General features: G+C 40.7%; 1 protein-coding gene across 4 annotated transcripts in view; it reads left to right on the top strand.

The window, feature by feature from the left end:
- HIVEP2 (HIVEP zinc finger 2) overlaps positions 1–13,781 on the top strand; it is a 197,234-nt gene that overhangs the window by 166,956 nt on the left and 16,497 nt on the right. For 3 of the 4 annotated variants that reach the window (XM_047732483.1, XM_047732482.1, XM_047732484.1), the window contains exons 3-5: positions 781–875; positions 7,242–7,286; positions 8,172–13,726. In XM_047732483.1, the coding sequence (XP_047588439.1) occupies positions 8,555–13,726 (5,172 nt within the window). In that variant the 5' untranslated portion in view covers positions 781–875; positions 7,242–7,286; positions 8,172–8,554. The remainder of the gene's footprint in view (positions 1–780; positions 876–7,241; positions 7,287–8,171; positions 13,727–13,781) is intronic. The other variant, XM_047732485.1, reaches the window with a different exon arrangement.

The following is a 13,781-nucleotide window of genomic DNA, read 5'->3' as shown; positions in this document are numbered from 1 at the left end:
GAAGAAAAAGCAATATTAAAAAATAAAAGGGGAACAAATATACAATAACCATCTAAGAATAGTATAATAATATTTTTATATGGGCCTTTTGTATGGGGCGGTAAACCGTCTTAAGATGGTTGATTGATTCATCTACTTGGATTAAGTAGTTTGACTGACTTTGCATGCATTTCTTTGGATTAAAGTTGGGTAAATATTAATTCTAAGTATGAGAATGTCCCTTCCTTTATTTCTTGTTAAACCTCAGGATTTTAGTTTGGTTGGTTTTGGCTTCCTATTTCAGAAATTAATTGCAATGTTATGTTCTGGGCTAAAATTAATTTCTGAAATAGTTAACCCAGAACATAACATTGCTGAAATAAACTATAGAAAAGAATTCGCGACGAGATTATCTGAGACTTCATCCTTTGGAGTTTATTTGCTGATATACCACAATAAGTTTTATAAGACTCTCAGTTTGAAGGCAGGACTGTGTCATACACAGCCAAGGCATAACTTCTAGTTCCAATATGTTAAGATATATCCCTACCATTATTTTCCTAATTGCCCCCACTTTTGCTGGTATAGGCAATTCTCTTGAATACAAGTACTTGTTCAAAAGATTTTAACTATGTTAAAAGAGAGGAAACTTTTTTCTTCAGAAAAAAAAATGTCTTCTTGAGAGATCCTCTTCCAAATTTTTTTTCCTCAAAGAAAGCAGTTTCTGTGAATGAAGAAAGCATGCCTCTTAAATTGACTACAAGTGCCATCATTTAAAAAATAGTCTTGTTCATTTTTTAGATTCCCCGAAGTTGTGCATGAGTTCCTGTGGGGAGAGTCGGCCTCGTGGAAGGCATCGATGGTTGTGATGCCGTCTTTTGATATGTGGATAACAGGTTAATAACTACAATTTATTACTTTATTCTAATTGTTTTCATATTTAACTTGAAAAGCAATTTTGGCCTACCATGTACCCATATGTAAACCAACTTCCTCATTAAATCGGGGAGGAAACAATGTATATGCCCTCTCCAGAAAAAGGGGTTGTGAAGGTTTTGTTTTGTTTTGCAAACCAGTTGCAATGATAATTCCCCGTAGTTGAGATAATCTCATTTAAGAGAATTTCTTTCTGGCAAGGTTTATTTTCATGTAAAATTCTACTTAGTAAATCCTAATTATTTTGGCTCTACAATGGGGGAAACAAAATCACAATTGTAAAAAAAACAAAAACAAAAAACAAAACAAAACAAAAAACCCTGCAAAAAACTTTTAGAACAAGATATTGAAAGAAGCAGCCTGCAGTCAAAATAAGCCATAAATACCTTGACTAAATATGCAAACTATACAAACATCTGCAATCATGCCCTCAGTGTAGCCAGTGTGGAAAAATACACAGTTTAGTTTTCCATTAGGTTTTAAATATCAAATTGGATTTTAACATATGTCAAATTAGAGGGTAATCATCAAAATATTTTTACTTTTTTCTAAAAGTTCTCTCAATTGGCAGGGTTTTATATTAATATAGAGTATCCTCCTCATATTGGCAACTTGGCTTATTTTAGGGAGAACTAAGGTTGTTATGGGGACTTTTACTAATAAAAGAAGCATTTATAATGAATTTGGCTCTCAGAATGGTGCCTTTTTTTTTAATCATCCTGTGGAAATAAGTCTGTATTCAGCTGGATTCTGGCAATGGTCACAGTTTTTTTGTAGATCCTTTTTCCCCTTATCCAGTCCTCCTATGTGGTATTGATTTGTGAGACCATCATTGTGCCCTGAGATGCTCATATATTTCTTAAAATATTTGGTAATTGATCTCTAGCATTTTAAAAGCAAATATATGGAAACAGCCTCCAAAGTTTTATTCAGTAATTGCTATATTAAGATGTGCATACTTGTTTACAAGTATAATACCCCCCTAATTCTCAAAAAAAGGCCAAATGACCACTTTGATTTTTAAAAATGTTTAATACTAAAATTTTGGAAGTAGAGAGGTAGTCTCTGTTACCAATCATTTTATACCATTATTATTTAGGATGTTATTATGTGATGCACACTTGACTTTTGCCACCACGCAAGTAATGATTAATTTCCTGAGGTAAAGATTTTTTCTAAGATAGTGTTTTTCTAAGCAAAAGATCCCAGATTGACAACTCTGGATACTGTAAGCCTTTATTCATCTGCAGAGCAAGCCTGCCTTCCTGCCAATCCCACCCAGCTGTTATCCTGAAGAGACCTCTGTTGAGGTCTATACGGGAGGCTGTTTCTGTGCCTTCCTTTTCAAGGCCTGTCTGAGGAAATTATTTAACTGGGTGCCAAATTTATTTGAGTGGGACTGTGAAGAGTGGCCAAGGGAGAGGGCACACTTTTAAAAAAATGGCAACTCTTCCATGTAATAGCCATGCAGAGGATAATATCTTTTTCAACACTGTCCCCCTCTGAAAAATGTGCCTAAGCTGCCAGGCAGTGCCTGTCTTTACCGCCTGAAGGGTTTCTACCGGCTGGAGCACCATCCACAGGAAACCCCAGAGTCATATTCTCCAATGAAATATCTCACTCCTTTCGTAGAGCTCAAAGACATTGGGAAAATTTCAAATGTGAATGCGAAATTGTGTTTGGAATATCTCTCCTTTGTTGGCAATGGGTGCCAAAAATGACTCTGCGTGGGTTTGCTTACCATAAAAAGAAATCTCACAGAATGAAATAACCGGCTGGTTGTTATTTTTTTTTTTTTTCTCCCCATATGAGGATTGCTCTAATATTACATTTTTTGAACATATCAATTGATTGGGAAAACTGGAAATTTAACTTTTAGCATACATTTAGGAATATGGAAAATGAGACATAGCTTCGCAATAGAGAGGTGATGTTATAGCTGTAATTAACCACATAACTATGGATTTCATAGTGCCAAATAGATGTTTATTGAGAAAATGTAAGTAAAGCTGCAGGTACATACAAGGGCACTTTTGATGGGTCATAATAATATTATTACCGTTTCCCTATTAATAAGCATTTTCATACATTTAAACAATAAGACATAAGCTCAGGAATTTACCATTGTTGGTAGTTAGATTGCTCAGTAAAAGTAACACCTAACAAAAAAAGATGAATGTCATCATCTCATCTTGGATTCAACTTTGAAAGCCTTGAGATTAAAAGTGAATTCTTCCCCGGATTGGAAGTTGAGGAGAGCAGCAAAGAGACTTTGGAACATTCCCAAATCCTGTTTGGTTTTAAAAAGACAAATATGCTATGCCCAGTAATAGATCTATGGTACATACAATTTACATGGAAAATTCTTTCCCATTTCCAAGATAAAACAACTGTAGACAAGAGATTAATAAAAAGAGTCACACTTTTAATGGTTTAAGAATATGATCAGTATATTCCTCTAAGGACCCATCACTCATGTTTTCTCCCTTCTATTTGTCTCCATATGCCTTAGAAACTGCGAGAAGGAAACTGATTTTATGGATAGCAGTTATTTGAAGGCTCTCCAAGGCTGGTGTTGAAGGGAAATGCTATATTCTCAGCTATGTTTAAAATCTAATGTAAAAGGTACATGTGAAATAGGAGTAGTTCCCAATTCCCTCGTGATATTCTTAAGCTTTTCACTGCAGTGAAAAATGAGATGTTGAATTTTAGAGGAAAGTAGACCAGAGGGATCCCCAGTCCTGCTGAGACCTCTAGTTCAGACACAGGCAGAAGCTCTTCCTGTATGACCTGGAGTAGGGAACGTGGTTCAGATGATCATCCAGTTTCGAGATAACATGGTTGGACATTTTAGGTAGGCTTGTCTTTAGAAATTTAAAAGAGAGTGGTCTCCCTGACAGAAGCTATTTGCATAACTGTATTGTACTGTCAATGTATTTTTTGACTGGGATCAAAGTTTTGAATTTTAAAGTTTTCTGGATAATAAATGCTATTGGAATATAGGATGGTCCCATGTGATATCAGCAAAATCGATTTTTTAAATAAAATAGTAGATTTTGACTTTTCCTGATTAGGCTCTTTTCCTAAAATTTAAGTTCCACAATTAACTAAACTTTCTAGGTAATTTTTGTTCTGACCATGAAATACCGGCTTTTGAATCTTTGGTATGTCACTTTTCTTCATCTTCTGGTTCATTCTTTAATAGCAAAATAGTACTGCCTTTGTGTGATTTTAATTTGTGCATCTCCTTTTTTGTAATATGTTCTTAGTGAATAAGAATTGTGTATGTGTTGTTTAGGGTATAATGGTTTTAATTTACTACTGTATACCACAGAAATTAAATCTGTGTGATTTATAAAGATATTACCTCATTACTAAATAAAACATTTTACTCTATTTAATTATTAAATGTATTATTCCAATCCTATTTTTCCAAAAAAATTTATGTAATTGCTTAATTTGAAGTCAGTGTTTTAAAGCAAAATTTTATATTATTCTGGGCAAACCAATGACTGGGAAGTGACCATATGCCTAATTTTCACTTGTGAGCTTCTTACTTTCCTTAAAAAGGAGTGCTTTTCAAAGCACTTCAATTGTCTGTCGTAATAACTTCTCATGTTCTCACAAGAAGCTGTCCTCATGATACTGTTCTTAATACTTTATATTTTGACAATATATACAAATTGTAAATTGTACAAAAATTTACTCATTTTGAACATTATTTAAATTATGGATTTGTGTGATTTCTAGGAAGTGGCATTTTGAGGCCACTTTCTATAGTACAACCATGCAAAACTCATATATTCTTCCAGGACTATGAACAATTTAAGGTCTGGAAATATTGAAATCCAAGGGACAATATTTAGAAGAAAGTGTTATTGAATATGTATTATTTTAAGTTACGATAAAACTTACTAGCCTAAGTGGATGGGAGAGATGAGACCTTATAGGCTTGGAGGTGAGCCAAACTTGGGTTTGACTCTGGTTCTGACAGTCAACTTCCCTAAGGAGATTGATCCTCCCTAAGGATCGTGATTCTGTCAAATAGGTATAATAACACTTATCACATAGGGTTGTCATGAAGAGCCAATAAGGTAACACATAGGTAGCTCTGTACCAGTATCTGGCATGTGGTAAATGCCATATCATTATCATTGATATTACTTATTAATGATAAGCATTATCATTGTTATTACTTGCAAAAGAGCTGCATATACAGGTCAAAGTCATGTAAAATATTACATATGAAAAGTAACTTAGAAATTACTCAGTTCAAGCTCTACCTCCTAGTTAAGGAAAGGCTCACAAATGTGTCTGTTGAGTTGAAAATACACTGTGCTTTCCATTTAGAGGGTACTATTCACCATTAAAAGTCTAATGGTGGTTGTGTTTACATAAACCTTAAATATTTAGTTAATTAGAGAAAAAATTCAGTCAATTTGGGTTCGACATTGCATATTCTTGTTAGCACGGTTGCTCTGACTGAAGTAAATTTGCATTGCAGTATTATAGGGCCATTACTTCTCTTTCAGTTTTTGTCTTATTACCTATAAAAGTATGCAGAAGATCGGTGTGAGGAAAAATTCAATCTAATAGTAAAACTTTCCAGCAAACCGAAGTTAATATGCATATTGTTTAGTTTTTCCATCTACTGCTTTACAAATCTCTGGCTCTTAGCAGAAGGAACTTTTGATTACAGATGTCTTGTTACAAATATCTGGGGGCTACTTATTCCTCACCCAAAAGACTTATTGTTCCTTTGACTCAGGTCATGATCTGAGGGTTGTGAGATCAAGCCCAGATTTGGGCTTGTGCTGAGCAGGGCGTGTGTTTGAGATTCTCTCTGTCCCTCTGCCCCACCCCATCCCCCTGCTTATGATCTCTCTCTCAACCTAAAAAAAAAAAAAAAGAAAAAGAAAAGAAAAGAAAAAGAAACAGAAAGAAAAAATTACAAAAAACCTTAAGGTAAAAAGTAGTGAAAGATAAGAAAGGGGCATGTGCCCCTTCTTCTGACTCCCTGATTCTACTTCGCAGTTTAATTTAATGAGAGTTAAAAGCCATTTGGCATCCCTGTAGATTACATGTTTTTCTTAAATGCATCCTAGGGTGCAGTGAGTTTTTTGTTGTTATTTTTAACATTCAATATTACTATCTTCTGGATGAGTTCCTATATGGGTACTTATTGCCGTACTTTATTTTTTTAAATGGCTGAGTTTATGATGGAGTCATATTTTTTTTTAAAGATTTTATTTGTTTATTTGACAGACAGAGAGATCACAAGTAGGCAGAGAAGCAGGCAGAGAGAGAGGGGGAAGCAGGCTCCCCACCGAGCAGAGAGCCCGATGCGGGGCTCGATCCAGGACCCTGAGATCATGACCTGAGCAGAAGGTAGAGGCTTAACCCACTGAGCCACCTAGGCGCCCCTGACGGAGTCATATTTTAATTTAAGCTGTCCTTGTATGCATGTCTTTGTGCACTTGTGCAGGTACCTCTGTAAGGATAAATTTCCAACAGTGGAATTTCTGGGCCAAAGACTATGTGCTTTCTTACTTTGTAAGCACTGCCACACTGTCTATCAGGGAAGCATCTCAGTTTTCATCATAATTGATAGAGTTGAACACTGAAATTCTCAGAATCCTCTGGGTATGACAATGCCATTCACTTATGGAAGATGACTATTCACTTAAAATCTAATTATTTCTAAGTTGTTAAGTTTCCCTGAGCCATTCACAGCCATCTGGAGAATTCCTTGATTTGTTGTGATATAAATTTAAATGTGCAAATCTATAGGTTCAATAAAAACCCTCCACTATTCTCAAGTTTTAATATTTAAGGAATTAGGGGCACCTGGGTGGCTTAGTCAGTTAAGTGCTTGACTTCAGCTCAGGTCCTGATCTCAGAATCCCGGGATCCTGCCCCGTGTGGGGCTCCCTGCTCACTGGGGAGTCTGCTTGTCCCTCTCCCTCCGCCTATTCCCACCCCCATTTATGCTGTCTGCCTCTCAAATAAATAAATAAATAAATAAAATCATTAAAAAATATTTAACTAATTAGAACCAGGCTACTTGTGTCAAAAAACTAAGATGTTTTGATATAATAATCTTATATATTAGAAAATGCTACTAAATTTTTAATAATTTTTTCCCTCTCAGTTGTTTTTGGACACAGGGTTAATATAAAGTTTACTGCTTTAGCAGAGTATATTCAGAGCAGTCACTGGTTAATCTTTTTTTTCTTTAGGGCACATTACATAAACTGACCTTTATATATAGCAATGTTGTGGTTTCATGGAACAATTTTTCCTAACTGCATTTATTTTCTACCCAGGAAGCGTCAAGACAATCATGTCCATGAGAATGCTAAACCATTCAGGTAATCATAACATTTTCAAACTATCCCAAAAATGTGTTTTGTTTTTCAATTTTTATGAAGATATTATAATTGTTTACTTTCCTGCCTTTTCCTAAGTTCTGGGACAATCTTTAATTCTTATAGCCTTAGCTAGCTCTGCTGATCACCGGTTTTAATCTATAAAATATATCTGTATTGTATGTTAATATAAATATAGATATATATGATATATTTAAATATTTGAAATATATTTTGCATGTATTTGTTTTATTATACATATATTAATCTAAAAAATGTCCATATAGAGAAATATGTAGTACACTTAAGTATGCAACTTATACAACTTGGTCAGAAATAGCTCTAAATTTATTTTAATGAAGGCTTTAAAAAATGTTATGATTACATAAATGATGTCGATCAAAAGCTTTCTTTTAAATACTTTTCTAACCGAAACTAAGGAGTATATAAAAGGATGACCAAAATTAAAGCACTGAAGAAATTTATGCTTATGACTTAATACCATGTTTGAAATTAATATCTTTTAATTGTGGAACTAATGTAACAGCTATAAAAAGCATTCCTTGGAAGGGTGCCTGGGTGGCAGAGTCCGTTGAGCCTCTGACTCTTGGTTTTATCTCAAATTGCCATCTCAGGGTCCTGATATCAAGTCCCACTGCGCTCATGTGGTGTCTGCTTCATATTCTCTCTCCCTTTCCATCTGCCCCTCCTGTTCATGCTCTCTCTCTCCCTAAAGTAAATAAATAAAATCTTTTTGTTTTTTAAAGTATTCCTTAGAGTAAAAATCATTTTCAATTTATCCAATGTCAGCCTGGCTATTTGGGATTGTTTCGGGTTTCTAACTAGATAACTGTTATGATGATCTATTTGTGTTTCTTTTTCTTTCAGATCATTTTATCTTAGTGAAACTGGCAGTTGAACTTTGCTCTAGTTGATGGGCAAAATTTCTCCCAGGCTCTTCATCCCAATTTCATGCTAGTTGAAAATATTCAAATGCCATAAGAAATCTTTATAGATTTGCACTTAGCTTTTGGATGGACATTTCTGCAATGGAGAGAACTGTGTTATAGCCCTGGTCCAAGGAAATTACCATCGAATGCCCATAAGACTACGGGGTGGGTGTGGAAGTTTCCAAAGAGAAGGAGCACTCAGTAAGTCTGCAGACACCCTGCAACATGGAAGTAAACAAGCTCTGAAAAGCACAGCTTGGAAGACACTGCATGAGTCTGCATGGCTTTCAAGTGAACTAGCACTGAAGACCTTGTAACAAAATGGACACCGGGGACACAGCTCTAGGACAAAAAGCTACCTCACGGTCTGGAGAAACTGATAAGGCTTCAGGTAGATGGAGACAGGAACAATCAGCTGTTATTAAGATGAGCACTTTTGGCAGTCAAGAAGGACAGCGGCAACCACAAATAGATCCTGAGCAAATAGGAGACACAGCATCAGCACAACTTTTTGGTTCTGGGAAACTGGCCTCACCTAGCGACGTGGCACAGCAAGTCACAGAGAAGCAATACCCACCGCACCGTCCAAGTCCTTACTCATGCCAACATTCACTCTCTTTCCCTCAGCACTCATTGCCACAGGGGGTCATGCACAGCAACAAGCCACATCAGAGCCTCGAAGGCCCTCCGTGGCTTTTCCCTGGCCCTTTGCCATCTGTTGCCTCTGAGGACTTATTTTCTTTTCCTATACACGGCCACGGTGGTGGTTACCCTAGAAAAAAGATTTCAAGTCTGAACCCTGCTTATAGCCAATACTCTCAGAAAAGTATTGAACAGTCAGAAGATGCTCACAAGAAGGAGCACAAACCCAAAAAGCCCGGCAAATACATTTGCCCCTACTGCAGCAGGGCATGTGCCAAACCAAGCGTACTGAAAAAACATATCAGGTCCCATACTGGTGAGCGGCCATATCCATGTATACCTTGTGGTTTCTCGTTCAAGACAAAGAGCAATTTGTATAAGCACAGGAAGTCACATGCCCATGCAATTAAGGCAGGATTAGTCCCTTTCACAGAGTCAGCTGTATCTAAATTGGACCTAGAGGCTGGTTTTATTGATGTAGAAGCAGAAATACATTCAGACGGTGAGCAGAGTACAGACACGGATGAGGAGAGCTCTTTATTTGTTGAGGCTTCTGAGAAAATGAGTCCTGGCCCACCGATCCCACTGGATATTGCCAGCAGAGGGGGCTATCATGGGTCACTGGAAGAATCACTGGGAGGGCCCATGAAAGTGCCCATTTTGATTATCCCCAAAAGTGGGATTCCTTTACCTAGTGAAAGCTCTCAGTATATAGGCTCTGATATGCTACCAAACCCCTCTCTAAATACTAAGCCTGATGATTCTCACACAGTGAAACAGAAACTTGCACTAAGACTGTCAGAGAAAAAAGGACAAGATTCTGAGCCATCTCTTAACCTTCTGAGCCCGCACAGTAAAGGAAGTACTGACTCCGGTTACTTTTCTCGCTCAGAAAGTGCAGAGCAGCAAATAAGTCCTCCAAACACAAATGCAAAGTCTTATGAAGAAATCATCTTTGGAAAATACTGTCGGCTTAGTCCCAGAAATACACTCAGTGTTACAACCGCAAGTCAGGAGCGTGCCACAATGGGGAGAAAGGGCATGATGGAGTCATTACCTCACGTAAACACCAGGTTAGATGTCAAGATGTTTGAAGATCCTGTCTCACAGCTGATCCCAAGCAAGGGAGAAATCGACCCCAGTCAAACCAGCATGCTGAAATCCATGAAATTCAACAGTGAATCCAGGCAATCCCAGACTATGCCGTCATCTATCAGGAATGAAGGAAAGCTGTTTCCTGCAAATTTCCAAGGCAGCAACCCAATTCTCTTAGAAGCTCCTGTGGACTCTTCACCTCTTATTAGAAGCAACTCGATGCCAACTTCTTCAGCAACTAATCTAAGTATTCCTCCTTCTTTGAGAGGAAGTCACTCATTTGATGAAAGGATGTCTGGTTCCGATGATGTGTTCTATCCAGGGACGGTAGGAATACCCCCTCAGCGCATGTTAAGAAGACAAGCTGCATTTGAACTGCCTTCGGTACAAGAGGGGCACATGGAGGCAGAACACCATGGCAGAATGTCAAAGAGTATCACAGGCTTATCCCTGAAGGAAAAGAAATTAATGTCTGGGGACCGGATGGGCTATGACTATGATGTCTGTCGGAAACCCTACAAGAAGTGGGAAGACTCTGAGACACCAAAGCAAGGCTACAGGGACATTTCCTGCTTCAGCTCTTTAAAACATGGTGGCGAATATTTTATGGATCCCTCGGTGCCATTGCAGGGTGTGCCAACCGTGTTTGGAACTACATGTGAAAATAGAAAACGCCGGAAAGAGAAGAGTGTAGGAGATGAGGAGGACACCCCCATGATTTGCAGCAGCATTGTGAGCACTCCCATGGGCATGATGACTTCAGATTACGACCCCAAGTTGCAGATGCAGGAAGGACTAAGAGGTGGATTCTCCATGTCTGGACACGAAAACCCTTCTCACGGCCACTCTGAGCGCTTTGAGCACTGTCGACCCCAACTCCAATCTGGAAGCCCATCTCTTGGGTCCGAGGAGTCACCCTCAGCCACTGATTCAGACAAGATGTCAGACCTAGTGGGCAGGAAGCCTCCTGGAAATGTGATTTCTGTGATTCAGCACACAAACTCACTGAGCCGACCCAATTCATTCGAAAGGTCTGAGTCAGCTGAACTGGGGGCTAGCGCACAGGATAAAGCCTCTTCGCCTTCTGAGACCTGTGACAGTGAGATTTCTGAAGCCCCGGTGAGTCCAGAGTGGGCTCCACCGGCAGACAGTGCTGAAAGTGGAGGGAAGCCCTCCCCTTCCCAGCATGCTCAGCAGCAGTCCTACCATGCGCAGCCCAGGCTGGTGCGCCAGCACAACATTCAAGTTCCTGAGATTCGAGTGACTGAGGAGCCTGATAAACCAGAGAAGGAGAAAGACACCCAGAGTAAAGAGCCCGATAAGCCTGTGGAGGAGTTCCAGTGGCCCCAGAGAAGCGAGACCCTCTCCCAGCTCCCAGCCGAGAAGTTGCCACCCAAAAAGAAGCGATTGCGCCTTGCCGATATGGAGCACTCTTCAGGGGAATCCAGCTTTGAATCCACAGGCACTGGCCTCTCCCGCAGCCCCAGTCAGGAAAGCAACTTGTCCCATAGCTCCAGTTTTTCCATGTCTTTCGAAAGAGAAGAATCCATTAAGCTTGGCGCACCTCCTAAGCAAGATGAATTTGGGAAGCATTCTGAGTTTTTGACTGTCCCTGCTGGGTCCTACTCATTGTCTGTCCCGGGTCACCACCACCAAAAGGAGATGCGGCGCTGCTCCTCCGAGCAGATGCCTTGTCCTCACCCAACTGAAGTTCCAGAAATCCGAAGCAAATCCTTTGATTATGGGAATCTGTCCCACGCCCCGGTGGCAGGGGCATCGGCTGGCACCACGTTATCTCCGTCGCGGGAGAGGAAGAAATGTTTCTTGGTGCGGCAGGCGTCCTTCAGCGGTTCTCCGGAGATCGCCCAGGGTGAGGCTGGTGCAGATCTGAGTGTGAAGCAGGAGCAGATGGAGCACCTGCACGCTGGCCTCAGGGCCGCCTGGCACCACGCCCCCACCTCTGTGCTGCCTCCTCTCCAGGCAGAGGACCCCGGGAAGCAGGTTGTCGGGCCCTGTGGCCAGCTGAGCTCAGGGCCACTCCACTTGGCCCAGCAGCAGATCGTGCACATGGACAGCCAGGAATCTCTGAGAAATCCCTTGATACAACCAACATCCTACATTGCGAGCAAGCACTTGTCTGAGCAGCCGCACTTATTTCCACATCAAGAGACTATTCCATTTTCTCCCATCCAGAATGCCTTGTTTCAGTTTCAATATCCCACCGTCTGTATGGTTCATTTACCAGCTCAGCAGCCTCCCTGGTGGCAGGCACATTTCCCACATGCCCTCATGCAGCACCCTCAGAAGAGCTGTGGCAAGCCTTCTTTCCAGGCAGAAATCCATCCTGGCTATCCCTTAGAGCATATTACAGAGCACACTGGAAAGAAATCTGCTGATTATGTGCACACGAAAGAGCAGACTTACCCATGTTATTCAGGAACATCAGGGCTACACTCAAAGACCATTCTTCCAAAGTTTCCATCAGACCAGAGCACCAAGTCACCTGATACTCCCTCCGAGCAGGTTCTTCAAGAAGATTTTGCCTCAGCAAATGCCGGGCCTTTACAGTCCTTGCCAGGAACAGTGGTTCCTGTTAGGATCCAGACCCATGTCCCGTCCTATGGGAGTGTCATGTACACAAGCATTTCTCAGATACTTGGGCAGAACAGTCCTGCAATTGTCATATGCAAAGTCGATGAGAATACTACCCAAAGAACACTGGTGACCAATGCGGCCATGCAAGGGATAGGGTTCAACATTGCCCAGATGTTGGGGCAACATGGAGGCTTAGAAAAATACCCCATCTGGAAAGTACCTCAGACCTTACCCCTTGGCTTGGAATCCTCCATCCCCTTATGTTTGCCTTCCACGTCTGACGGTGTGGCCACGCTGGGAGGTAGCAAACGGATGCTTTCTCCAGCCAGCAGCTTAGAACTCTTCATGGAAACAAAGCAGCAGAAAAGGGTCAAAGAAGAAAAGATGTATGGACAGATTGTCGAGGAACTCAGTGCTGTGGAGCTAACCAGCTCAGACATCAAGAAGGATATGTCCCGCCCACAGAAACCCCAGCTGGTTCGACAAGGTTGTGCTTCTGAGCCAAAGGATGGCTTGCAGTCGGGGTCATCTTCCTTCTCCTCACTGTCCCCTTCCTCATCTCAAGACCATCCATCCGCCAGCATGCCTTTGAGGGAGCCATTACCACCCAACTCCAGGGCACCCTCTCTAGGCCAGAAGTCCAGTGGGCCTTCCGAAAGCAGAGAGTCCTCAGATGAACTTGATATTGATGAGACAGCATCTGATATGAGCATGAGCCCACAGAGCTCCTCATTGCCTCCAGGAGACAGTCAGCTTGAAGAGCAAGGAAAGGGCCAGAAGCTGCCTGTTGGCATGCTGGTGCACATGACCTCTGGCCCAAGCAGGAAAATGGCAAACTCAACTCTTCTTTTCACGGATGTGGCAGATTTCCAGCAGATTCTTCAGTTCCCTAGTCTGCGGACAACAACTACTGTGAGTTGGTGCTTCTTGAATTATACAAAACCCAATTACGTGCAACAGGCCACCTTCAAATCCTCGGTTTATGCTTCATGGTGCATTAGTTCCTGTAACCCGAACCCATCAGGATTGAACACCAAGACCACTCTGGCTCTTCTGAGGTCCAAGCAAAAAATCACTGCAGAAATTTATACTCTGGCCGCTATGCACAGACCTGGAACTGGCAAACTTACATCATCAAGTGCTTGGAAGCAGTTTGCTCAGGTAATGGATACCATTTCTAAAAGCCCTGTAGTGTGGATTTGCTTGCTGAGTAGAA

Source organism: Lutra lutra, chromosome 6, assembly GCF_902655055.1.
Source record: "Lutra lutra chromosome 6, mLutLut1.2, whole genome shotgun sequence".
Taxonomy (NCBI): domain Eukaryota; kingdom Metazoa; phylum Chordata; class Mammalia; order Carnivora; family Mustelidae; genus Lutra; species Lutra lutra.
Note: the sequence above shows the minus strand (reverse complement) of the source record. Positions and strands in the feature narration are given on the sequence as shown.